Source organism: Littorina saxatilis, linkage group LG4 (genome assembly GCF_037325665.1).
Source record: "Littorina saxatilis isolate snail1 linkage group LG4, US_GU_Lsax_2.0, whole genome shotgun sequence".
NCBI classification, from domain to species: domain Eukaryota; kingdom Metazoa; phylum Mollusca; class Gastropoda; order Littorinimorpha; family Littorinidae; genus Littorina; species Littorina saxatilis.
This window is the reverse complement of record NC_090248.1, coordinates 36618646-36645751: the sequence shown is the minus strand read 5'-3', so window position 1 is coordinate 36645751 and position 27106 is coordinate 36618646. Positions and strand designations below refer to the sequence as shown.

General features: G+C 44.4%; 1 protein-coding gene across 1 annotated transcript in view; it reads left to right on the top strand.

Annotated features, from left to right (window-relative positions):
* LOC138965578 (protein rolling stone-like) overlaps nucleotides 1-26367 on the top strand; it is a 123638-nt gene extending 97271 nt beyond the window's left edge. Inside the window, exons 4-5 of the mRNA XM_070337763.1 lie at nucleotides 23640-23889; nucleotides 24385-26367. Of these exons, the coding sequence (XP_070193864.1) occupies nucleotides 23640-23889; nucleotides 24385-24721 (587 nt within the window). The 3' untranslated portion in view covers nucleotides 24722-26367. The remainder of the gene's footprint in view (nucleotides 1-23639; nucleotides 23890-24384) is intronic.
* The last annotated feature ends 739 nt before the right edge of the window (nucleotides 26368-27106 follow it).

Sequence of the window (27106 nt, the reverse complement as noted above, 5' to 3'; positions counted from 1 at the left end):
TAATGTGACTGGGTGAGACATGAAGTCTGTGCTGCGACTTCTGTCTTGTGTATGGCGCACGTTATATGTCAAAGCAGCACCGCCCTGATATGGCCCTTCGTGGTCGGCTGGGCGTTAAGCAAACAAACAAACTCTCTCTCTCTCTCTCTCTCTCTCTCTCTCTCTCTCTCTCTCTCTCTCTCTCTCTCTCTCTCTCTCTCTCTCTCTCTCTCTCTCTCTCTCTCTCTCTCTCTCTCTCTCACAGTCGAACCTGTCTATAACGACGACTCAAGTGACCAACCAGAAGTGGTCTTCACAGACAGGTGGTCGTTTGGAAGGTGAATTATATATGAGTCGATGATCCTTAACGTTGTCGCAATGGGCAGTGAGTCGTTATCGAAAGGTGGTCAACAGGGCAGAATCGACTGCATTACCTCACGTACTGCCTCGTTTCCCAGAGCAATTACAATTCATATCTAGCTCTAATTGTCATTGCTTTTCCCAGCTTCTGTCTCTGTGGAGTCAGACACTAGGGAAAAAGTGAAAACAACTTTTGATGAAGGATTGTAGATTGCAGAAACGGCGACGTGCACTTTCCTTCTGCCAGTAATGCAGTTCATCTCTGGGGGTTTCAACCTTCCCCCCCCCCCCCCCCCTCTTCGTTTTTCCCCCTCGTGTTTTCCCCGCTTTCTCCGAGAGCTATCACAGAATCGGTTTTCATTGAGTCTCGCTGGGTCGTGCGTTTGATCAAAATCAATCAGCACAAATTCCAACGTCCGGAGTTGTTCAGGAGCGTGCTGTCTCTTAAATACCGTCAACAGATGCTGCCCTTGCTTCCCCGTTCTCTCTTGGGCCGTACACTTTCTGTCCTTACATTTTGTCTGTTTGTTGGTGTGGGTGGGTAGGCGAGGTTTTGTGTGTGTTGGGAGATTGGGGGTGGTGGTGTGTGTGTGTATGTGTGTGTGTGTGTGTGTGTGTATGTGTGTGTGTTGGTGTGTGTGTGTATGTGTGTGTGTATGTGTGTGTGTGTGTATGTGTGTGTGTGTGTGTGTGTGTATGTGTGTGTGTGTGTGTTTGTGAGAGTGTGTAAGTGTGTGTGTGTTTGTGAGTGTGTGTGTGTATGTGTGTGTGTGTTTGTGAGTGTGTGTGTGTGTGTGTATGTGTGTGTGTGTGTGTGTTTGTGAGTGTGTGTATGTGTGTGTGTGTGTGTGTGTGTGTGTTTGTGAGTGTGTGTTTGTGTGTGTGTTTGTGAGTGTGTTTGTGTGTGTGTGCTTGTGAGTGTGTGTGTGTGTATGTGTGTGTGTGTTTGTGAGTGTGTGTGTGTGAGTGTGTGTGTATGTGTGTTTGTTTGTGAGTGTGTGTGTGTGTTTGTGGATTGGATAAGATTTACAGTCCAGTGAGGTTACCCTCATGGAAATTCGGGCTGCTTTCTCCCCGGGGAAAGCGAGCTGCCATACATACGGCGCTACCCATATTTTTTTTTCCTGCATGCGTGCATTCATGTTTCCTGAGACTTAATGCCGTGTGAGATGGAATTTTTTTACTTTATTCCAAGTCCCACGGGTATTTGATGGACATTTTTATCTATGCCTATACAATTTTGCCAGGAAAGACCCTTTTGTCAATCGTGGGATCTTTAACGTGCACACCCCAATGTAGTGTACACGAAGGGACCTCGGTTTTTCGTCTCATCCGAAAGACTAGCACTTGAACCCACCACCTAGGTTAGGAAAGGGGGGAGAAAATTGCGGCCTGACCCAGGCCTGAACACGCAACCTCTCGCTTCCGAGCGCAAGTGCGTTACCACTCGGCCACCCAGTCCCGTGTTTGTGTGTGTGTATGTGTGTGTGTGTTTGTGAGTGTGTGTGTATGTGTGTTTGTGAGTGTGTATGTGTGTGTGTTTGTGAGTGTGTGTGTGTGTGTGTGTGTTTGTGTGTGGGTGTGTTAAATAACGTCAACTGTGTGTCTTACATACCGTTAGTTCCCCTGTCTCTCTTGGGCTGCACACTTTTTGTCCTTAAGTTTTTGTCTGGTTATTGGTTTTGGTGGCTGGGTGATTTGTGTTGTGTCTGTCTATTAAATACCGTCTGCAGATGCTGCGTACTCCGTTGTTTTAACCACTATTGTAAGGGGTTGTGGCCTTAGACACTTAAAGTTTTGTTATTGTTCTTGTTCTCTCTAAGGCGGTACACTTTTCGTCCTTAGATTTTGCCTGTTTGTTGGTGTATGTGGGTAGGTGAGGCTACCCGTGTGGGTGTTGGTTAGCTTTCTCTTGTAACACATGATTCCATGTGTCTCTTGGGCGAAGACTTTTTTTGTACAGATGGACGAGAGGAGTACGAGGCTGGGTAGATGAATCTGGAACTTACAGCACTGCTCATGAACTGCGGAGTTTTTCCGGTATTTTAATGTTCTTGACCTGTCCCAGAGATACTGTTGGGAGACAACCAATCTGTGCAACAAACTCGAATCGTCTCTGACACAATCAGACATTGTCCTCATCCTCAGAGAGAAAAACTGGTTCACGTTTTCAGATTGAAGCCGTTCTTATCTCCCCTTCCCCCTACCAAACAACCCCCGTCCTTCGGGACTTCACGCACCAAAACCAAGAAACGCTGTGGCAGTTGCGTCCCCAGTGTATTTCGCCGCTGTGTCTAAAGAGATTGTGTCCGTCGTCACACAACACCTCTCTCAATCCTTCCCCTTTGAGTGTGTCCATTTGTCCGTCTGTCTGTCTTTCGGTCTGCCTGTCTGTCTGTCTGATGGTCTGTCCGTTGTTACCTTTCTAAGGACTTACCTGACATTCCATTGCAAGACGTCGCAGTTTTAGGTCACTGGGCATCACGGTTATGTGGTGCTACATACTGATGACATTCCATTGCAAGAAGTCGCAGTTTTAGGTCACTGGGCATCACGGTTATGTGGTGCTACATACTGATGACATTATTTGGCTCTTGAGACTCAGAATGGATCCTCAAAATTGAATTATGGCACTGACGTTCTTTCGGTGGTCTCGTAATGGCGTTTTAACACTTCGGTTTGTGTTCTCGTACTTCTGCCTTGGGAACAATACATTAAAGGCACATTTCTCCTCGTGTATGCATGTTCCCCGTCACAGATTGTGGAGACGTTTGCGGGGAATAACTGAAAGCATCCTTCAACTGAACGACACACGCCTGCGCTGTTTCTTGTACAGAGCGGGGTCTTTTTATAGAATTAATTTCGTGACACACAAGCCAATCTGATTAATCAATTCACGCAGCCACACTGCTGATTGCTGGTATGTGTTCAAGTGAAGGGATGCTCTTACTTCATGTCAAAGTCTGGACGGTTCTGTGGTGGTGAACGTGATCGCGAACTCGGGAAGCACAGGACATTCAACCGACTTAACAAGCTGTTTTAAAGTTAACTGTGTTTCTTGTCTTTGTTTGATAAGTTCCAGGCTGTGGAGACTCTGAATAAATCATCGAAATTAAATTGGGGCACTGACGTGTTTTGAGTGGTAATGTAAGTGCTTTTAATTTGTCACCTCCGCCTATGTCACAAGAACAGAAGATCGATGCGCTTCTGTCTTCGAAAGCATCCATTAACCGACTAAGTGAGCTGATTGATAGTTTACTGTGTTGGTGTCATCGTTGTGTGAATAGCCACTTATTTCGAACCTCAAGGAGTTTGCTACTCTCCCTTTACATCCCCCTCCTCTTCTTTATATTCCTCCTCCTCCTCCTTTTCATCATCATCATCGTCATCATCATTATTATCACCATCGTTCTTTATCCCCCTCATCATCAGCAGCATTATCATCATCATCATCATTATTATCATCCCTATTTATCCTCCTCCAATCATCATCATCATCTAAATCATCATCATCACTGTCATCGACAACATCGTCATTATCATCACCGCTCTGTATCCTCCTTCTCCATCTCCTTCTCCTCATTATCATCGACATCATCATCATTATCATGATCGCTCTTTATCCTCCTCCTCCTCCTCCGTCTCCTCCTCCTCATCATCATCATCATCATCATCATCATCATCATCATCAACATCAACATCATCATCATCATCAACAACATCATCATCATCAACATCGTCATCATCAACATCATCATCATCAACACCATCATCCTCATCAGCATCATCATCACCATCATCATCAACACCATCATCATCATCAACATCATCATCATCAACATCATCATCGTCATCAACATCATCATCATCTTCATCATCATCATCAATATCATCACCGACACGGTTGGCCTAGTGGTAAGGCGTCCGCCCCGTGATCGGGAGGTCGTGGGTTCGAACCCCGGCCGGGTCATACCTAAGACTTTAAAATTGGCAATCTAGTGGCTGTTCCGCCTGGCGTCTGGCATTATGGGGTTAGTGCTGGGACTGGTTGGTCCGGTGTCAGAATAATGTGACTGGGTGAGACATGCAGCCTGTGCTGCGACTTCTGTTTTGTGTGTGGCGCACGTTATATGTCAAAGCAGCACCGCCCTGATATGGCCCTTCGTGGTCGGCTGGGCGTTAAGCAAACAAACAAACAAAGAAAAATCAACATCATCATCATCAACATCATCATCAACATCATCATCATCATCAACACCATCATCATCTTCAACATCATCATCAACATCATCATCAACATCATCATCAACATCATCATCAACATCATCAGCATCAGCATCATCATCATCATCAACACCATCATCAACATCATCATCATCAACATCATCATCATCATCCCCGTCCATCTTTATATCCTCCTTGTCCTCATCTTCCATCTTGGTATCTCAGCGGTAGAGAAGAACTTTGACAAAGAGATTTGTGCAGACTTCAACATTACCATAGAATATCGTGAAAACTACACTCTTGCAGGTTCCTTTGCCACCTTTCTTCGCTGAGCAAGTTTTCACGACGGTTAGCCCTTGAAATTCAAAACTAACTGCATAAAAAAAGAGGGATGCCCCCCCCCCCCCCCCCCCCCCCCCGCCTTACCATGAAAAAACAACAACACGGTTCAAGATGTTGCAAATTTCAATTAAGAAGAAAACGTCCGAAAAAAAATACGACAAAATGAAACAAGAATATCATCCAAGAAACGGGCAAAACAGCCTTACTTGATGTTCCCGGCTCCGAATTTCATGCAAGGGCCCTGAACCCCTCGGCTAATCTGATGCAATCCAGTTAACCCTTTTGAGACTGACAGCCTTGGAATGAGGGGGTCACAAAATATGTTGCAAGACTCAAGTACTGTCTACTGTCTCGTGAAATTCTTCCTTCAGTGTAGTGAGCTTACGGGGGAAGTGCAAGAGGTTCAGGGGTACTTTACTCGGTTGTAACGGTCTCTGTCTGTCTGTCTCTCTGTCTGTCTGTCTGTCTCTCTGTCTCTCTCTCTCTCTCTCTCTCTGTCTCTCTCTCTCTGTCTGTCTGTCTGTCTCTTTCTCTCTCTCTCTCTCTCTCTCTCTCTCTCTCTCTCTCTCTCTCTCTCTCTCTCTCTCTCTCTCTCTCTCTCTCTCTCTCTCTCTCTCTCTCTCTCTCTCTCTCTCTCTCTCTCTCTCTCTCTCTCTCTCACCTCTCTCTCTCTCTGGTTGTCAGATATGAGAATATGCAAAGGAATAGAAGTTCTGTATAAGAAACGCTCCCCTTTCCCTCTCCCCTCCCTCAACCCTCCCCCTCCCTACCCCCCCCCCCCCCCCCCCCCAATAAAAAACCAATCGTTTCAAGACTAAATGGCCAGAAGAAGTTGACGGTCGTCAAGTAGCAGGGGAGCAATAAAAGTCAACGTAAAGGATCAGACTTTCGCCTTTGCATTTTTCGGTACCTACATACTTACGTTTCAGACTTTACGCGACTCAAAAATGGCCAACTAAGGATCAGAAAACGCTTCTAGAAAGGGATGCGATCTATGCGCGGTTTGGCGTTTTGTGCGTCGGGACACTTTTCGTCTGGTTCCATGTTTAGCCCTCGATTGGGGCGGGAAGACAAATAATGCAAACATGTCTCCAAAACAACTTTGAATATAACCCCTGGCTGGTTGTGTCAGTCCCGTCTCAAGTTGCTTAAGTCCAGCTTAAAACGTCGCGCAGGTTAAAGACCTAAAGATCCTGCGTGGTTCTAAATACAACAAAAGGGCTGGCATGTTGGTTTTATGTCACCATTACGAGGATGAAAGTCATTTGTTCATTTCAATCCTAACCCCTATCTCTCATCTACCAGGACAGTGGTTCCGAATAACTCTCACAGAATATTTTAGAGCGGTTACTTCCCTTTGACTCTGAGGCTATGTCATGAGCGCACTGCCTCACTGGGTTAATGATATTCAATTCCACAGGCATGCATGGCCACAGACGGAGCGACGCTGAAATAGCATGCATCAGAAGACCTAAAATGACTTTTTTTAACCAGTAACGTTGCATGATACTGACGATAGTGACGTGTCTCAAACTGTCCAAAATCACAAAAGCTGGCCTCAGAGTACTTAAAACGTCTGAAAGACATAAGCTACCTATCTCGTTCAGTAAATCTTATGTCTCGGTGAAAGTTAAGCTGGGAAGTCCTCTGCCTTAGGTTGATTTTTGAGTCACTTGAGAAAAAGTGACTCTATGTAATCGGTCAGTGTTAGTCTGTCCGGCCGGCCGTCCGGCCGGCCGGCCGTCCGTAGACACCACCTTAACGTTGGACTTTTCTCGGAAACTATCAAAGCGATCCGGCTCATATTTTGTTTAGTCGTGACCTCAAGGTCACAGGTCAGCGTCAAAGGAAAAATTAGACATTTTATATCTTTGACAAAGTTCATCGGATGTGATTGAAACTTTGTAGGATTATTCTTTACATCAAAGTATTTACATCTGTAGCCTTTTACGAACGTTATCAGAAAAACAAGGGAGATAACTAGCCTTTTCTGTTCGGCAACACACAACTTAACGTTGGGCTTTTCTCGGAAACTATAAAAGTGACCGGGCTCAAATTTTATGTGAACGTGACTCCCAGTGACCTCTACACTTTGACGTCTGCTTTGGTGACCTTTGACCTTTTTCAAGGTCACAGGTATGTCTTGAAGGAAAAAAATTGAAATATCATATCTCTGAAACTATTCATCGGATTTGATTCAAACTTTATAGGATTATTCTTTACATCAAATTATTTATATCTGTATTGTGTTGTGAATAGCAATTTCTTCCTGTCCATCTGATGCCTCATATAATATTCAGAACTGCGAAAGTGACTCGATCGAGCGTTTGCTCTTCTTGTTACGTAACGAAGTAAAAGTCTCCTTCAAGAAAATGAATAGTGAACCTATTAATCCTCAAGGAAAAAGATATCTCATAAAGGATTTCTGCCTCCAGAGTTCAAAAAAATAAATAACACAAAGGTCTTCGATCTCTAAAGTAATGATATCCCATAACTGTCTTCCGCCTCCAAAGTAAAGGAAAACCTCTTACGAAGTTCTTCTGGCTCTAAAGTAAAAAAGAAAAGTCACAAAAGATTTCTGCCTCCAGAATAAAAGCCAGGCAGGTGACCGTAGAAGAGTCTCAGTTCTCCGGTGGACGCAAAATGATAGCTTGCGGGTTTGGGCTGCGTTGCGGTAAGCAGTCTAATGCGAGGGGACTTGTGGGTAATAGGGGACTGCAGCAGACAGCGGCCATTGATTTCCAGGAGACAACATAAACTGTTTTGTAATGCCCCTGACACCCGCCTAACCATCCCCCTGCCACAACACGCACGCCCCCTCTCGGCCACAACGGAAGTTTTAGACAACTACAAGTTCTTTGCGAAACAGACGGGAAACTCGGATATTTTGAGAAAGCAGCTTGGGTTGCCGGCCGGAGATGTCTGCTTCATTTGTTATGTAAATGTACGGGTGCACGCAGTGTATTTGTAGTTCCACATAAGTCAATGTACGTTTTGTCTGTCTAGGTGGTTTCCGTTGTTGTGCTGTCAACTGGGACATCTAGAGTAAGACATTTGCGAGCACAGTCTAGCAGAAATGTTTTGTTCTGATAATTATTCAAATGAGATGCAGGCTTTAAAATGGATTACTTTCCGATAATGTCTTGAGCACTTATTCCCCGAGCGTTTCTCCTTATATACATCTCGGATCAAATGTCAGATTGTTCCGGTCCAAAGAAGAGCACTAAGTCCAGCAGAATGGCGGATACATCTTTGCCCTCAGAATACTGATCGACTTTCCAGCCGAGGGTAGCTGATTTTATTCAAATTTTCATTAAGTGTAGTCCGTATTGTCTAGATATTATGTCATTAAATAAGGACGGGTTTGCAAAAGAAGTAGGAGGTAAGAACATACTCGGGAAGCCAAAGAGCGCAGATTTGGTCATGTTTAAGTAGTTCTAAGCGAGCTTCTCTTGGAAGAAACATGGCATAATAATTTAAGGGCGTGTGATGTCATGGTGCCTGGTTAATTCTCGAACAAAATGATCGAATGCATTCTCCAGCCAAGTTTCAATCTACCAGGGATTCAAAACAGGGAGTAAAACACAGCAAGTAGGTAAGGTACGGTCAACTGCGGCTCGCTCATTGCTCACTTGTCCCATAACCCGCCAGGATGCACGGATGAGCGCTGCACCAGCTGTCTTCACCTCTGCCGGTTGTGAGCAATCTGTTGGGTTGTCGCAAAGCTTGTCCAAGTCCACTCTGCAATGTTGTCTGTCCATCTATTGTTGTGTCTTCCCTGTCTCCTCTTCCCGCGCACCGTTCCCTGGAGGATGGTCGTGGAGAGCACTCTTGTTCTTGTTACGTGGCCATACCATCTCAGCTTCCTCTTCTTGACAGTGGTCAGCAGATCTTCATAGTGATCTATATACTTCTGAGTGATGGTTCTGGGGACTTAATTCCTCGTCGGTGATGTGTTCTGTATACTAGATTCCAAGGATTTTCGCGCGCGCGCACACACACACACGCACATACGTGCACACGCACGTACGCACGCACGCACATACACACACACACTAAAACACACACACACACACACACACACACATACGAACACACACACACATACGAACACACACACACATACGAACACACACACACACACGAACACACACACACACACACATACACATACACAAACACAAACACACACACACATGCTTCAGAAGCAACACAAAACTAAAACACCACGACACACCGTTTCAGTTTGACGTTCAGTCGATCCCTCCATACAGGCAGAGTATTGAGCTGGTTGTCAAGGTATCAAAGAAAGCAGAGTTCCCACATTGTTTCCCTCACTTACCCTGCCACAATGTCACGAGCGCATTTGGGTTGACATCTCATAAAATATCTTGATATCATATTTTGTCTGTTTTTGTGCGGACAAAAAGTGGCCAGTCTTGACAGCTTTCCGGTTGCAAATTGGATTTTAATGACAAAAAGATGTTTTACAGTCGTGAAGTAGAGCAAAGGGAGCTGAGTAACATGCACATTGAAAGCAGATTCATTACATCTTTTTATATTTTAGAAATGTCAATCTCCTGAATGCACAGGGGAATAGCACCACATTTTGTGGGAATTCAACAAAGAAGGTACAGATTTCACAGAAACTGTGCTCGGGGAGACAGGGATGTACGTACGTACGTAACACAACCAGTTTCTGTAATTTCGCATAACAAATGTAAGGAGGCCTATTTGCTAAGTTGGTACAGCACTTGACTTATGATCCTTGGGTCTTGGGTTTGAATCCAGGTCGGGACTGATACTGGTCAACGTTATGTGCAGACTCAGAGACGGTGTCCATGTCCAACCCCCGTGTCACCACAGTGGCACGTAAAAGACTTCGGTCATTCTGGCAGAAGTGCGGGTGGCTGAGTTAAACCTAAACGCGCACACACCTGGGTGGAGCGACTCTGTTGCTGCTAGCTTTCCGCTAAAATTGGAAATGAACTGAAAAGTATAATATTACAAAGATTTGACTCCGTAAAGTCCAAAAAGCCCAATGTAATTTAGATAAGTGACTGTTCAATTGAGTTTTCAGCACGATACTCGAAAGTGTGTTGGGCGATTTATACCTGTTTTTCCCAAACGCTCTCGATCACACTTGGATTGCAATCACATGACACAAATAAGATTCGATCCACTTTTCTTTCTTCTTTTTTTTTCTTTTCTTTCTTTTTTCGATGCGAAAAAGTGTCTACTCTTTGACAGCTCTGGTATAATTGGATGGAACATCAAACGCTGAACGTGGTTGTTTCGCTGTTTTTTGTCAACAAACCCGCTTTTCGTAATTTCCGCTGGATCCATACGCATATGATTGTGTTGTGCGATAATAACCCGTCCCTCTTGACGGGTAGAACTACCCGCAACTTCCGAAACAAGAAAATTGGTTGATTAAAATCAACATGGCCGAAGCAATGTTTTCATAAAAGAAGCGGTATTGTACGGGCACATCTTGAATTTGGGTTACCTGTGTTGCAGAGTATTTGAAAATCCGTAGGCATAAAAACATGCAAAGAAGAGTGATAGGTCCCTGTTGTGAATATAGTCAAGTGGATAAATTGATTACTTATGTTTCACACTAGTTTTGCTGTTGCAGCAGTCCCTCTCATGAACGGACACCCTTGGGCCAGTGCAAACCTGTCCGTACATTGCAGGTGGCCGGTCACGGGAGAGCCTCCCCCCCCCATCACACACACTCAGGCACACTGACGGACTGAGTGAGTCTTTGCTACTGGTGAACGAGCTCTACTTGTCCTAAAACAATAAGGTCAAACTACTACAACTTATAACTGAAAGGAAAAAAACTGTCCTGTAAAAATTACGTTAAATGAACGGTGTCAGAAAAAGAGAGATAAAAGAAATCCTCAAATTCCTGAGGATACAGGCACCCCATGAAAGCAGCCACGAACATACTCACAGAGGCACACATGCTTGTGCAGATACTTTGCAAAAATATGAATTGAAAATCTGCATATGTGGTAATTTCTTTTTTTGTGTGTGTTTGGCTTTATTGAATACTTCAGGCAGTGACTTTTCCCTGTTCAGTTTTCTCTTTCGTCTCTCTTACCCCTCGCTTACCCACCCCCACTCCCTTACCCTCCACTCCCTTTACCCAGCCCCGACAGCACAAATTTGTAATCTGCAAGGCAGAGTACACATTTTCTAAAAGGAAGACTACTCCTCTTCAATTATATCCAGAGATCTTCCAGCTGTCTCCACCATAAGCCAAGTGGTCGAGTCTTATACCCCCTTTCCACACAACCGTTCTAGGTCCCGTTCCCGTACCGACCAAGGAACGGTGCGGGCACGGGAGGGATCGGGACAGAACCGCAATGAACGTAACTAATCGTTAACGGAACTGCTTTGAACGGTAGGGTCGGTAGGGACGGCTGAGTTTGGGCTGCATGTTAAAATTTTTAGCCGTTCCCCTCCCGATCAGAATGAACGGTAATGGAACCTCAACCCATCGGTATCGGAACGCTTGGATCGTTAAAGGAACTTAAAACAACGGTAACGCAACGGTACCGCTCTCACACACTGAGTTGTCATACCCGCATTCCACACATCCGTTCTAGGTCCCGGGCCGTTCCCTTGCCGACCAAGGACGGCTGCCACTATGGTCAGACGCTGCTGAAAGAGGCCCAAAAACGGGCGTTTGCGCAGCGTTCCATTGTTGTGGCAGCATTCCTTGGTTCGTACGGGAACGGGACAAAGAACGGTTGTGTGGAATGGGGGTATAACTTTTGACACCGACAAACTGAAGAATAAACAGATCTATGAGGTAACCGTCTCAATGGTCCAGGCTCAGGAAACAAAGAGTATAATTATATGGCCTGGGGCGATTGTAGCTTCCCTTCTTCGTGTCCGATAGACAAGGACAATAAATAGTAGAGCATAGTGCAATTTCATGTTGGCCTCTTCTCCACTGAAAGCTATAACCCAAAGACTGAAGACCAAAGTGCTTTACCCCACTTCTAACCCGAATCACCCCCCTCCTGCTAGGTACACGTGCACTCAAGTTAACCTCTGCTTTGACCTGTGTGCCAGGAGTCGGATGAGAGAAAGAGAGAGAGAGAGCGAGAGAGAGAGAGAGACACACACATATAGACAGAGACAAACATAGAAAGACAGAAGCGGAGAGACTCAGAGGGAGACACAGACAAAGACATACATACAGAGAGAGAGAGAGAGAGAGAGAGAGAGAGACAGAGAGAGAGACAGAGAGACAGAGAGAGAGAACTGTAACTGATCGTGATCTCGTGAGAACGGTAACAAAACGAGACATGTCACCTCTCCGAATGCATTCCAATAGATAACCGCTCCTGCGGCCATCAATAAAGAAATCCAAGAAAATCAGTAAACACTTAGTCTTATGCTCTAACGACTTAACCCTGCAAAATGCTGGTGTTCTCTCGCACGTACGCATCTACGCACGCACGCACACACACACACACACACACACACAAGCACGCACGCACGCACGCACGCAACACATCCCCCCATCTATAAATTGCTGACAAGTACCGTCCTCTCAAAACACCCGAGACTGCCAGAAGAAAAACTGATTATGAGCACACAAACGGGGGGAAAGCGGAATTACCTGCCACTGGATCCTGTAATAGTATCTTTTGCATACTCGCCAGGCCGGTTCCAGACAAAGAGGCAAATATCACACAAAAGCCTCGTTCTCGATTCCATTTGGAGTCTGTTATTTTCATATATCGTGTGCGATGAAGCGAACATTGTTTTGTGACGGTCTGCGGGGAAAACAGAGGTCTTTGGAGGAATGATGGGGTGCACTTTTGTTTTTCGCTTGGGTGGTTTTTTTTCTGTTTCTCTCGTCTTTGTATTTGTACGTCTACAAATTACACGTAAAGTGCAATAGTCGAGTGTTCATCCACAACACAAAAGACTACCGTGACGATTCCTGTTTTATCGTGTGCGTTGTAGCAAAAAAGACGCCATTCTCTTCGTCGACGCCTGGAGTCAACAGTATTTCCTGAGAGATACTTTTCCTCCCGTGTAAAGCACCATGTAAAGCATCATGTAAACCATCCTGTAAAGCATAATTTAAAGCATTATGTAAACCATCATTTAAGCCATCGAGTACGGTCATGTAAACCATCATGTTAACCGCCATGTAAACCACCATGTAACTATCATGTTAACCACCATGTAAACAATCATGTTAACCATCATGTAAACCACCATGTAAACCATCATGTAAACCGGCCATCATGTAACCCATCATGTTAACCGCCATGTAAACCATCATGCAAACCATCATGTAAACCATCATGTAAACCATCATACAAACCACCACAGATCTGTCGAGACTTTTACGTGGGATGAACGTTTACCGAAATTCTAATGCCTGCATGTCTGCTGGCCCTTCAGAGTGGAGCTCTCTTGCTAACTGTATTCCACAGATTGACGCACATACTATTTACGGATTACGGCTGTTCTTGTCGCCCCTCTAACCCCCCCCCCCCCCCCCCCCCCCCCGCCCCCAACCACAAAAAAAAACGTGTCGCAAAACGTCCAGCAGCTCTGCCGAAATGCTAGCCAAGTTTAAGGTGATTGAAATAAGTTCTGCCCATGCCAAACGGTTTCGGCCTTGTAGTCTCAAGCTTGTTGCAGCCACTGTTACATTGGTACAACTTAAATATTCAAGGGACCGATGCGTAAAGATGTGTCAAAGACATTCCTACATGGCAAAACAGATTAAATACAAAACAGTGAATAATAGTTACTGTTTTGGATAGACAATTGACATATAGTCCTTTTCACTGACACGTAACGTGTTCAGGTTTAGCAGAGGTTTTTTTTGGTGGAAGGAATATTGAATTTTATTTTTGCGGGTCTGTGTTTTCTGTTCCATGTACTGTAGTATAATAATAATAATAATAATAATAATAATAATAATAATAATAATAATAATAATAATAATAATAATAATAATAATAATAATAATAATAATAATAATAATCAAAATAAAAATTCCTACGAGGTAGGAAAAACACCCCCGTCAAAGGGAAATAACCTTCTCAGTTGGTGGCAGTGACTGAGTGAGAATGGTTATTTCCCTTTGACCATTAAGATGTTCCTCTATAAGTCCTTGTATAATTTTAATCCACCAATAACTCCCTAACCGTGTGTTTGACTGGTCCCAATTTTTGTAAGGACCGTCTCAGGAATGTATAGAACCTGTTCACCAAGTTTGGTGACGATCGGTCCGTTCATTCTTGAGATCTATATGCGAACACAAACAAACAAACAAACAAACAAACAAACACATCGAGCGAAACCTATACACACCCCTATACCGGGGGTGTAATAATAACGGGTATTTATATAGCGCCTTATCCGAAGTTCAGAGCGCGTATGCCGTTGTGCCGTATAGACATTACCTCATGTAAAATCAAAATGTTTCCTGAATGTGGTTGTAAGATACCCCTATTGTAAGACTCCCTCCCTTCTGAGACCTTGTTTTTCAGACCTTCTGTTCACAACCTCTGAAGATTTACCCCTATTGTAAGACTCCCTTCCTTCTGAGACCTTGTTTTTCAGACCTTCTGTTCATAACCTCTGAAGATTTACCCCTATTTTAAGACTCCCTTCCTTCTGAGACCTTGTTTTTCAGACCTTCTGTTCATAAACTCGGAGGATTTACCCCTTTTTTAAGACTCCCTTCCTTTTTAAGACCTGATTTTCTGAGATTTGTGGAGGTCTTAAAAGGGGGGTTCCACTGTAGCGCGACACTGCATAGCCACTGCCAGAGAGGGCAATCAAGACTTGCGAGGGAAAGGTGTGACTGTCAGTTCAGGCGACAACCCAAACGGCGGTGAGTGCGAAACGTATTGGCTCGACGCGTCAAAAGAGGTTCAATTTTGCGCCGCCAAAACTGACGCTTGGTTTCGCCTAATCGCCTTACAGCTGTCCGTAATTTCCCCTAAACAAAGTGCTATTGTGCGCAGACCCCTCTAATAAGCCATTGATTTTGTGAGGAGCCCTCACCCCCCCCCCCCCCCTCCCCTCTTCCCCTTTTCCTCCCTCCTCTCATTGTGTGACGGGGGAATTGTTCTGGCTGTCCATTCTGTAAATTCCTCTACTTTCGCCCCCACCCCCCGCCCCCCTTCTTCTCCAATTGTGTGTTTGGGAATTGTTTTGGCTTGTCAGTGGAAATACTGCCCGGGCCTTTTTTTCATGGTTGCGCGGGAGCTTCCACGTTTTGGAGGTACTTATGGGTGATTGAGCTTGGTGCAAGGGAGGAGTGGCTGTGTGTGTGTGTGTATGTGTGAGTGTTTGTGTGTGTGTGTGTTTGTGTGTGAATGTGTGTGTGTATGTGTATGTGTGTGTGTTTGTGTGTGAATGTGTGTGTGTGTTTGTTGGTGAATGTGTGTGTGTGCGTGCGTACGTGCGTGCGTGTATGTGTGTGTGCATACGTGCGTGCGTGTGCGTGTGTGTGTGTGTGCGTGCGTGCGTGCGTGTGTCTGTGTGTGTGTGTGTGCGTGGGGAGGGGCTCTTTTCTGGTGGCTATACCCAAGGTTTGGAAGGACTATGAAACGTGCTTAGGGGTTGGGGTGGAAGGGGGTGCTTGTTAACGTTCTTAATGTTGTTACTGTTTATAACGTGTATACAAGAAATTAATAAAAACACGCTTAAACCAAGGGGGTGTTATGAGGTGTCTATGTAACTATGATGTGTGAGGAGAGTTGAGGTGGGGTGGGGGGGTGGGGTATTTCCTGGTTGCAGCACGGCCAGACAGGTTTCGAAGGACTGTAATAGGTGATGGAGGGAAGGGGGAGGTTTGGGCATGGTCTGTGTGTGTATAAGGGAGGGGGGGGGGGGTTACTGACGGGCGGATCCTGTGTTGTTATTGCCCAGACGATGCATAGCTATGAAATTGGTCTGTGGGTAGAATTCCGCTCCCCGTAATGCCGCTCAGTTCCCTCACAGTCTTCCAATAAGTGCCCCCCCCCCCCCCCTACACATCCTGCTCGATAGCCACTGCCTCCACCCTCACCCCCTGTCTCCTGTCTCCTGTCTTCTCAGGCCTCAGTCTCTGGGCTGTCGTGAGACAGAGTACAGGCCAACGAATCAATTTCCTTACACCTTCATCTTTATAGATTCCTGGAATTCCTTTGGAAGCGAATATCAAGACAGAGAGAGATCACCCCCCCTCCCTCCCCCATGTCCCATATCTACTCCCACCCTCACCACCATAACCCCCTGTCAATTGTCTCCTCGACTCTGGATCTACGGGGCTGTATTGGGCCACTTTACAGGCCATTGAATCAGTTTCCTTACACCTTCGTCTTTAGATTTCCGGAATTTCTTTGGAAACGAATATCAAGACAAAGAGTGATCACCCACCGCCCCCCCCCCCCTCCCCTCCCCTTGTCCAATATATGTACTCCCACTCCCACCCACCCCCCACCCCACCCCAACCCCCCAACCCCACCACCATAACCCCCTGTCAATTGCCTCCTCGACTCTGGGTCTACGGGGCTGTATTGGGCCACTTAACAGGCCAGCGAATCAATTTCCTTACACCTCCGTTTGTAGGTTCCCTGAGTTTCTTTGGAAGCGAATATCAAGACAGAGAGTGATGACCAACCACCCACCCCCGCTTATCTTATAACCACTCCCCTCCACCATCACCCCTTGTCTTTTGCCTTTCATCTGTCTGTACTGAGGCTCCCGTGGGTCAGGTTACAGTATCTTTCGCAACGAATAATACGAGAGAGAGAGATAGAGAGAGAAAGAGAGAGAGACAATGACAATGACAATTCTTTATTTTGTAGGGTAACAGAATAAGCACATCGATAGAGAGAGGGAGAGAGAGGAGAGAGAGGGTGATTGTCTCTTGAAACCACACTTGACTAGTTATACGAGAAAGACTTGGCATGTTTTAATCGGAGATTGGTTCATCTTCAATTTTTTTTCTGAAAAGTTGTTGCTGAGGCAGCCTTTGTCAGTTTGTTGCACAAAAACACATATTCTTTGGCACTGCTGAAACCCCTCATTCATCCGTCTACGTTTTCTGTGGGCGCACGATATGAATTTCTTTGAAATTGTGATCAACTCAGGATTTTCAGGATGTCTGAGAAAACCAAGTTTGAAAATCTGATAGTTATCATCAGAAAAGATTGAAGTTATTTCCCCTTAGTTCTCAGCAGTCACAAGTCTATCTCGTGACTGCTGATCCCTTTCTCTGTGCATACATATGTGTTTAATATTACGGGTTTTTTTACCTCTGATTCGTTATGGGTGTGAGGAAGAATGTATGGATGATAGGTGATGTCTTGAGTGTGCTGTGTATGTTAAAGAGAAGGACACACCAGCAGGAAACGACCACAAACCTCAGCGCCGGTTGTCAGTTGTACGCGTCATCCCAGTTCCGTTTGACGGAGCAGCGGCTCGCCTCCAGAAGCTGTCAGAGAAGCCCCGTTACACGTTGCGATCTGACTGGAAGGGAAAGCACGGTGTCCCAGGCGGTCTTCCGTGTGGGATTGATTCAGGGCTGGATTTTGTTCGAATAGAGGTGGTGGGGGGGGGGGGGAGTGACCTGGGCTTAAGTGCACGAAGCGAAACTGGGTGCCTGGTGGTACTATACGCAGCCGCGAGGTCGGATTAGTTGAGTTTTAGATTTCTTGTGATTTCAACCAATGGGACCCCGCGGCTCGTTCTATCCCAGCCAGTTGGGTGGCACCCAGTTTTGCTTCGTGCACCTCCGCCCTGGGTTCCGGAAGCCACCCCCACCCCCACCCCCACCCCCTTACCCGGGGAATGTACCTTTTTTTCTTACGGTGAGACCCAACGTTAACATACCCTTTTCAAATGCTAAATCTCACAAGTTCCCCCGCCGCCTTGCCAGCCCCTGTACCCCTGCTTCTTTTTGGAAGCCCCTCCCTCTCAAACACTGGGTCCTGCCCTGTGATCGGATCGTAACAGATTAAGAAACATAAGCATGAAAGGTCCACTATTGCTGTCGGCAAGTGGCGTCTCCGTTTTGAGGGAATCCCGAGTCGTTTGACGTTTGATAGGCACACCCAACGCTCTACGAGAAAAGCGCGGCCAGTGTCTGTTAAGGGCAGAATATACCTGCGCAGAGTCAGCGACACAGACGACACACTGCATATTATTGATGCTGCGATAGGGATTATGACGAGTACTTGGCCTGTTTTTCTTTCACGCAACGTGCAGCGGGCTGGGATAATCTGCAGTGCGTCGTCGGTCCTGCTGAAGTTAGGGGGGGGGGGGGGGAGGATGGAATCATTGGGTGTTTTAGAAAGTAGAAGTAAAACAAGGTTTCTGGCTTAGAAATAATGTTAAGAAGAACATGTTGACACATTTAGCATGCAACAGACTGATATACTAACACTAAGCTTAAGTAACAGCAATTGAGTTGCAGGCGTTGCGATCAGGATCAGATATTAAACGACGAGCAAAGCTACAAATACCGGCGATCGAGTTGCATGCATATTTATTTATTTACGTAAATTTTTTTTTCTTTATCTTCAGCGACGCCTGAGCTTGATGAAAATATGTTCGCTGTCGAAATCAAGCTGCACGTCGTCGGGTGTGCACCTTGGGTACATAGCATTTGGTAAATCGCACATCTAGATTTGCACTGACAAGCGTCGATCCACTTTTCTATGAAAGCTGTATAGATTCGATAGGGCCTCCGGAGTTGCTGTCTGAGCGAACGACGAAGAAGAAGAAGAAGATTCGATAGAAATGTTGATTAACTACGGCACATAGTTTGAGATAATGTTCCTTTTCCTACAGAAAATGTACCAATTTGACCAAATCAGCATCATAACGTCACAATCACAAGGGTCTGTATCAAAGCGCGTGACCTGGACAGGGCAAGCGAAGTATCGTACCTGCTGTGGTATAGTAGTAGTAGTAGTAGTAGTAGTAGTAGTAGTAGTAGTAGTAGTAGTAGTAGTAGTAGCAGCAGTAGCAGCAGCAGCAGCAGCAGCAGCAGCAGCAGTAGCAGTAGCAGTAGTAGTAGTAGCAGCAGCAGCAGCAGCAGCAGCAGTAGTAGTAGTATGACCTGTCTCGGCCACGCACTTTTATACAAGCCCATGTGGCCATAACCGGTGGCTAAACCAAATAAAAATGCAGTCTACTCAACTGGGATATAGTAATTATCGATTATTTCTGCCCATTCACTGCTCAAGCGAAATGATTAAGGCGATTTATGGCACTAAAATTAAACTTGGAGAATACATGGTATAACCTAGTTTTCTTGGTAGTTTTTGAAGTGACTTATAACAATGAAAGAAAAATGTGTAAATATGGAAACAGCCGCCGTAGTGGATTTCTAGGAAACGGTTTTACAGCGACATCATACATCAGAAATGCATGACATTTGGCACAAAGATACACATGACTTTTATCTACAATCATATAGAACGATATTTTTGCTAAAGACTACAGTTAAATTTATATTAATTTTTGTAATAAGGATTAATGAATTTCTAACCGCATATTCATTAATCCTTATTTCAAAAATTAATATAAATGCAACTGTAGTCTTTTCTCAAAAAATCATTCTATATGATTGTAGATAAAAGTCATGTGTATCTTTGTGCCAAATGTTAAGCATTTCTGATGTATGATGTTGCTGTAAACCCGTTTCCTAGAAATCCAATATGGCGCTGTTTAAGCCAGTTTCCATTGCAACGGCAGTCTATGTCCTGTAGTATTCAGATATTTTTCATTTCTTTTCATAAGTCACTTCAATAACTACCCAGAAAACTAAGTTATTCCATGTTTTCTTCAAGTTTAATGTTGGTGATTTTAGTGCCTCACATCGCCTTAATGCTACAGAAAATGTTCAAATCTGACTCCATTAGCTTCATAACGCTATAACCGGTGCATAAACTGCATAGAAATGCAGTCTACTGCATGGGGAAAATAATCATTGGTTGCTGATCCAGAAAAAGGTACAAATTTGACGCGGTTAGCTTCATAACGCTATAACCGGTTTATGAACTGAATACAAATGCAGTGAACTCTTCTGAGATTTAATTATCGTCTAGATATTTTCCCCACAGATTTGCCACAGGAATGGCGAATTCAGCCGAATCGTCCAACAAACGTAGGAGCTGTAAGCGATCAAAAGTGTGACGGATAGACAGACGGACGAGTGGACACACAGACAGACGGACAGACAGAGGTCTTTCAATAATATCGATTAGTTCTGCCCACTCACTACATGCTCAATACGGAAAAGTTTGCAAAAACGGTTGCCACTACTCAAAAAATTTACAACTGTGACTCCATTGGCTTCCTAACGCCATGACCGGTGAGTGAACTGAATAAAAATGCAACCTACTCAACAGGGATATGATTATATCGATTAGTTCTGCCTACGCACCCTTCTACGCCAAACAATTCACAAAACATGGTGTCTGCACTTTTATTCCCACTGGCGTTCAGACTGAGCTAACGTGCACCATTGTGGACCGTCGAAAGGCCCATTCAGGGAGCGGTAAGTGACAGTCGTAAAGAATAGAGCGATTGGGAAAATTGATGAATGGTGCCAAAGCATTCGACCGAGCATTGCGTGTGATGCGCTTTCGATGAATCTGATAGTTTTAAAGGCACAGTCCTTCCCGTGAAAACAGCTCGGCTCACCATCTCAGTCCTGACCAGGCTTTAACATGGAATAAGAGCATCCCTCCACTTGGACACATACCAAAAATCAACAGCCTCCATCGGTGCTCTGGGACATTTTTGATGAACTAATTTTTCATCGGATGCTAATGGATTTTTGTAAAATTATTGTGACGAAAAAAACTATCTCTGCACAAAAATCAACCAGGTTGTTCAATTTTCGTGTACACTACATTGGGGGTGTGCACGTTAAAGATCACACGATTGACAAAAGGGTCTTTCCTGGCAAAAATGTATAGGCATAGATAAAAAAATAAAAATAAAAAAAAAGTCCACCAAATACCCGTGTGACTTGGAATAATAGGCCGTGAAAAGTAAATATTCACCGTAATGGCTTGGGATTTACTGGCCGATGTGAATGCGTGATATATATTGTGTAAAAAATGCCATCTCACACGGCAGAAATTAATATGAGAGAACGTCAAGCGCTATATAAATCTCCCATATAAATAAATAAATAAAATGTTTGGTAGGCTTCCTAGTGGAGGGATGGTCTTTTGTTTGTTTGTTTGTTTGTTTGCTCAGCCGACCACGAAGGGCCATATCAGGACGGTGCTGCTTTGACATATAACGTGCGCCACATACAAAACAGAAGTCTCAGCACAAGCTTCATGTCTCACCCAGTCACATTATTCTGACACCGGACCAACCAGTCCTAGCACTAACCCCATAATGCCAGACGCCAGGCGGAGCAGCCACTAGATTGCCAATTTTAAAGTCTTACCAGGTATGACCCGGCCGGGGTTCGAACCCACGACCTCCCGATCACGGGGCGGACGCCTTGCCACTAGGCCAACCGTGCCGGTCTCAGGGATGGTCTTATCCCATGTTAAAGCCTGGCCAGATGTGAGATGTTTTCACGGCAATGACTGTGCCTTTAAAGCAGCGGTTTAATCAATCATTCATTGGTACAGATAAAGATAAACATATTGAAAATCAACCACAAGCTATATACGCGTTTTTTGCTGATCCTTTAGTGAATACAAAGAATCATTTCTTTGCGCGTGAATTTTACATGTAACTCTTTGAACCGATGAACTAAGTATACGGCCTTTAGCGTACTTTTAATTCGACTGCATCATTAATTCAAGTGAAGTGGGTTTTTTTCTGAACTTGGCTGAATAAAAAAAATGCAAGTCTGTCTGTCTCTCCCAATGTCTACCCGAGTCTACCAATGTGTAAACATCTCGTTTATCAGTGTAATTTTGTATATGTGACTACATGTATTTCCATATTTTGGGGGGAAGGAAGGAGGGTTAAAAGAATAAAAGTAAAAATAGCATGCCAGCTGGTGGAACCATCCAGCCAAAAAATGACAAATACTTCACTCTGATGGGTGAAATCGTCACTTGTTGAATATGTGTGGAATAAAGTAAAAACAGAGGGCCAAATACTGTCACTCCAACACGAAAGTGTAAGGTGTTTAACCGATGGCACAGACTTGTAGTCTGTACCAATAAATAAAAGTAGTTGTACGATAATTATATCGTGTCACAGATAACACCATTGCACTAGATTCTGGTAAGTGGCTTCATCCCCGTTCGGATTCCCTGGGCATGCCGAATACGAATATTCCATTTTTGTTCTGTGCCATCTTGGGACAGAGACGTAGTTAGGTCACACACAAAATAGAAGGCAATACCTAGGGAGAAGTCCATTGCATTACTATGACGCCTGTCCTGCGAGAAATCTATGATAGTAGAATTGACTCTATTGAATTATAGGATATAGTACCGAGAGTTGTGTATTAGATGGAGGTGCGCCGGGATATGTGTCGAACAGGGCTGGCTCTTTGCTCTGCAAGACAGGGTTTTTTTAGTGTGTTTTTTCTGCAGAACAGCAATGAAAGGAAAAGGGTGTTGTTCAATAGTAATAATAATAATAATAATAATATGGGAGATTTATAGAGCGCTTGACGTTCTCTAAGCGCTTTACAATGAAAATATACATATACAAATACAAAGCGAAGCGGAAAAGCATGGTTGTTTTTTATTTGTTTGTTTTTTATAACCGACCGTAAGCCATTATTGGTATAGTGCTGGACTCGTGATCCTCGGGTCACCGTTTCCATGTGAGAGGGTATCCATGTTCCACGTCCGTGTCACCGCTGTGGCACGTTAAAGACCTGACATTCTGACATGCGTGCAGGTCTCCGATTACGTCTTAACACGCACGCATCTAGCTAGGTAGCGACTCTTGTTCCACTGGAAGGAAGCGATCCGAACTTCCAAACAATACTACATTCATGGAAGCGGCCCTCCATTTTAATTTCTGAATTTGTTCAAGGTCGTTAATGGGAGGTTAGACTGTTTGTGTCCACTGTTTCAGTGATGATGCACCGGACGACGATGAACCAGATCAAGCACACGACACTTTCAGGGTCGTTAATGGGAGGTTTTACTGTATTTTCCATCGTTCCATTGTTTCAGTGATCATGCACTTGACGACGATGAACCAGATCAAGCTCACGACACAATGAAACCAGACCGATTTTTTCTGGATTTTTCCAAGGTCGTTAATGGGAGGTTTTACTGTATTTTCCACTGTTTCAGTGATGATGCACCGGACGACGATGAACCAGATCAAGCACACGACACAATGAAACCAGACCGAATTTTTCTGGATTATTCCAAGGCCGTTAATGGGAGGTTTGACTGTATGTGTCCACTGTTTCAGTGATGATGCACCGGACGACGATGAACAAAATCAAGCACACGACACACTGAAAGCAGCCCTCCATTTTAATACCTGGATATTTTCAAGGTCGTCAATGGGAGGTTGTCCACTGTTTCAGTGATGATGCACCGGACGATGATGAACAAAATCAAGACCAATATTTCTGGACATTTTCAAGGTCGTTAATGGGAGGTTTTAACTGTATGTGTCCACTGTTTCAGTGATGATGCACCGGACGACGATGAACAAAATCAAGACCAATATTTCTGGACATTTTCAAGGTCGTTAATGGGAGGTTTGACTGTATGTGTCCACTGTTTCAGTGATGATGCACCGGACGACGATGAACCAGATCAAGCACACGGTCAACACGCTGTACGTGGTGATCGACGTGCTGCTCCTCGCCACGCCCTTCAGGCTCTTCCACATGTTCGCCACCATCTTCCTCGGCTCGCTCTACGTCCTCTTCAACTCCGTCCTGTTCCTCAACGGACAGACCCTCACCCCGGACTTCCCCCACCCAGGCGGGAGGGTAGTGGAGGAGAGTCGGGTCCAGCCTTTGGGCAGGTGGCGGTACGTGTTGGGGGGTGGGGGGTTGGAGGGAGGGGGGGGGGGGGGTTGGCGTGGGGTGGGGGGGGTGTCATGTGTGTGTACGTGTTTGTAAGAACACGTTATCATCAGGTAACAGTCAGTTATCAGTTAGTTGTGTGCGTGCGTGTGTGTGTGTGTGTGTGTGTGTGTGTGTGTGTGTGTGTGTGTGTGTGTGTGTGTGTGTGTGTGTGTGTGTGTGTGCTTCCGACTGACGACGGTAGGGTGATTATCGGAGATAATGTTAGTGTATGTATTCTTATTGATGTTGAATCGTTTTACAGATGCGTGTTGGGTGTGCTTGGCTTGGGTGCATTTTAGTGTATGTATCCTAATTGATGTCGTTCATGATATATAGATTCGTGTGTTGGGTGTGCGCGTGTGTTGGATGTGCTTGGCTGGAGTGAATGTTTCTTAAAACGAAAACATCAAGGCGAAGTTCTCAACCTTGGCCAATTAAATATTCTGTGTTGTGTAAAGGTACGACGGAGGCAGAGGAGTGCAGGGCAGGTGGGGCGAGCCGGCCAGCGGGGTGCGGGAGGAGGAGGCACAGGTGTACAACTACCTGGACTGGCACAAGCCGGTGGAGGCGATCATCACGTGCGTAATGGCCATGTTCCTGTGCGTGCTGGCGCAGACCCTCCTCTTCCTCGTCTTCCGCCTGCGGCTGTGGGCGTGGCAGCGACTGCATGGGGGTGAGGGCTGGCGCGTGGGGGAGGAGCTTCAGAACATCGTCATGTCCCAGTCCTCCAGCTACAACACCATCGACGAGAACGCCGAGGAGCAGAGCTCTATAGGCAAGAAGCCCGTGCATTGAATACCAACCACCTTGACCTTAACGATAAACGGCACACCAACCTTTCGCATCAAAATCATTGAGAAACTGTTCAGTGGTCATGGTGTTAAAGAGATACGGTACCAACCAAGCACATTGAAAACTATTGACAAGAACGCCGAGGATCACGGCTCTATAGGCAAGAAGCCCGTGCATTGAATACCAACCACCATGACATTGAAGAGATACAGTACCAAGCAAGGACACTAAGTCCCGGAAAGGGATTTATTCAGTCACCACAAATTTTAAAGAGATACGACACCAACCAAAGCCACCAAAACTAAAAGAGGAGAACGCTGAGAAACAAGGCTGTGTAAGCAGAAAGCATGTGATATGACCACACCCTTAAAGTGCTACGATACCAACAAAACACACCAAATACTAACCACGGCTTTGCAGGAAAGAAACTTGTTTCATGAACCCAATCGTCACTTAAACCCTAAACGCACCACACAAAAAAAACATTGAGCAGAACACTATAGCAAAGAAGCCTATAAAAGAAGCCTTTTGGAAGAGAAGCCTATAAAAGAAGCCTTTAAGAAGAGAAGCCTATAAAAGAGCACCCTTCCACTTGTACACATACAGCCTGGCAGACAACTTTCTGTGCAGAGAGGTCATTTGAATTGAATTAATTTCAACATATTAAATTCGGAAAAACTATCCCCACTATGCACAAAACGCAGCCAAACTGTTGATTTGAAGTTGATGTTCAAACGGAAGGATGCTTTTATCTAAAATCTTGCATGCACAGCTAGCTCTGTGGTGGCACACGTGGTCGTTTATATCAAACAGGGTTTGCACAGTCTTTAAAAGTGTTCTTTTTTTCAATCACTTTCATTTTAAGTCTTTACAATCAAAACACAAGAATGGTACAATATTGGTACGTTACATTTGTTACAAAACAAGGCGATACTATCGTAGATATATAAATATATTATATTTTTGTTTTGTCACAAGGCAAACGTTTCAATACATTACCATTATCGATTTTTGGATTTTGGATTTGGGAACGTTAGCAGTTTATCTGGTTTTAGATTTATAAGTCTTTAAAAGTTCGTACATTTTGCCTTGGGTTTGTAAAAGTTTGTAAAATATGTTGTATGACTCTTTGTTTGTTTTTCAAAGCGAGAGACTTCCGTGTGTATGTACAGTCTACTTTAAAACAAAAGCTCTTGGACATCGGAGATTTACAAAACTGATCAATCCGTTAAATAAACGTGCACGCATCACATGCAACGTAAAGGTAGATAAGTAAGGAGTAGTGCTCAGTTACTTTAACGGGCACTGAATATACACGTTTGTTTTATCACATTTTTTGGGCTTGATATTTTTAAGTAGCAGACATTTCTTGTCCGTGTCAGATGTGCTACTTGAATGCCGTCTTAATTTTTGTTATAATGGTTCTAATTCTGATTTTTTTTAATTTTTTTATTTAAATTTTAGTGACAAAGGTCCGAAGCGGTTTCAGAAACGTTTCGCTCTCAAGTAAAACAATGTGGAATGCACAATGAGAGTCTAACATAACTGACAAGTGAACAGGGAACAGTTAAAAAGGCCAAGAAGGTGGTTCATATGATTAAAGGATGGAAAAAAATCAACTGAGATATTACATGTGATGAAGAAATATATCTTTCTTGTGTTTCTCGCGAATGTATTGTGTGGTTGACATGTTCACGTGACAATCACTAAAGGTTTTTATGAAAGAACACACACACACACACACACACACACACACACACACACACACACTAACACTAACACATTCTAACACACACTAACACTAACACACACACACTAACACACACACACACGCGCACATACACACACGCACACACACACACTAACGCGCACACAACACACAGCACACACACACACTAACACACACACACACACACACACACACACACATACACACACCATGCACACATGTGAATTTTTTTTCTATGAAATAGAATGGCTTTGTTGTTTTTAATTCATAACCCTGCCAACATATCTGTTCCGCTGGTTTGATATCTCAGGGACCTATATTTAATAATAGGTCTATGGATATCTCAAGCGAGTGATTTGTAATTCTGTTCATTATGATCTACATTGTTTTAAATCAACAAACGGCAAAGTCCTTGGTATCCATTAAACGAAAGTGAAGAAATGATGACTGCAATGCGTTAGTTTTTTTAAAGTTTTTTTAACCTCGAAAGGAAGTTTGTATTGGATACATGTATTTTGCCAAACATCACTGACCGAATCACTACTTGTCGAGGCCCACTGATCTAAAAATGGTCCCGTTATAAGGGAAACAACTTGTCCTCGAAATCGTGAACTCGGATTATTCTCCCTTAGATTGGGGTTTTCACGCGAGTTTGCAAT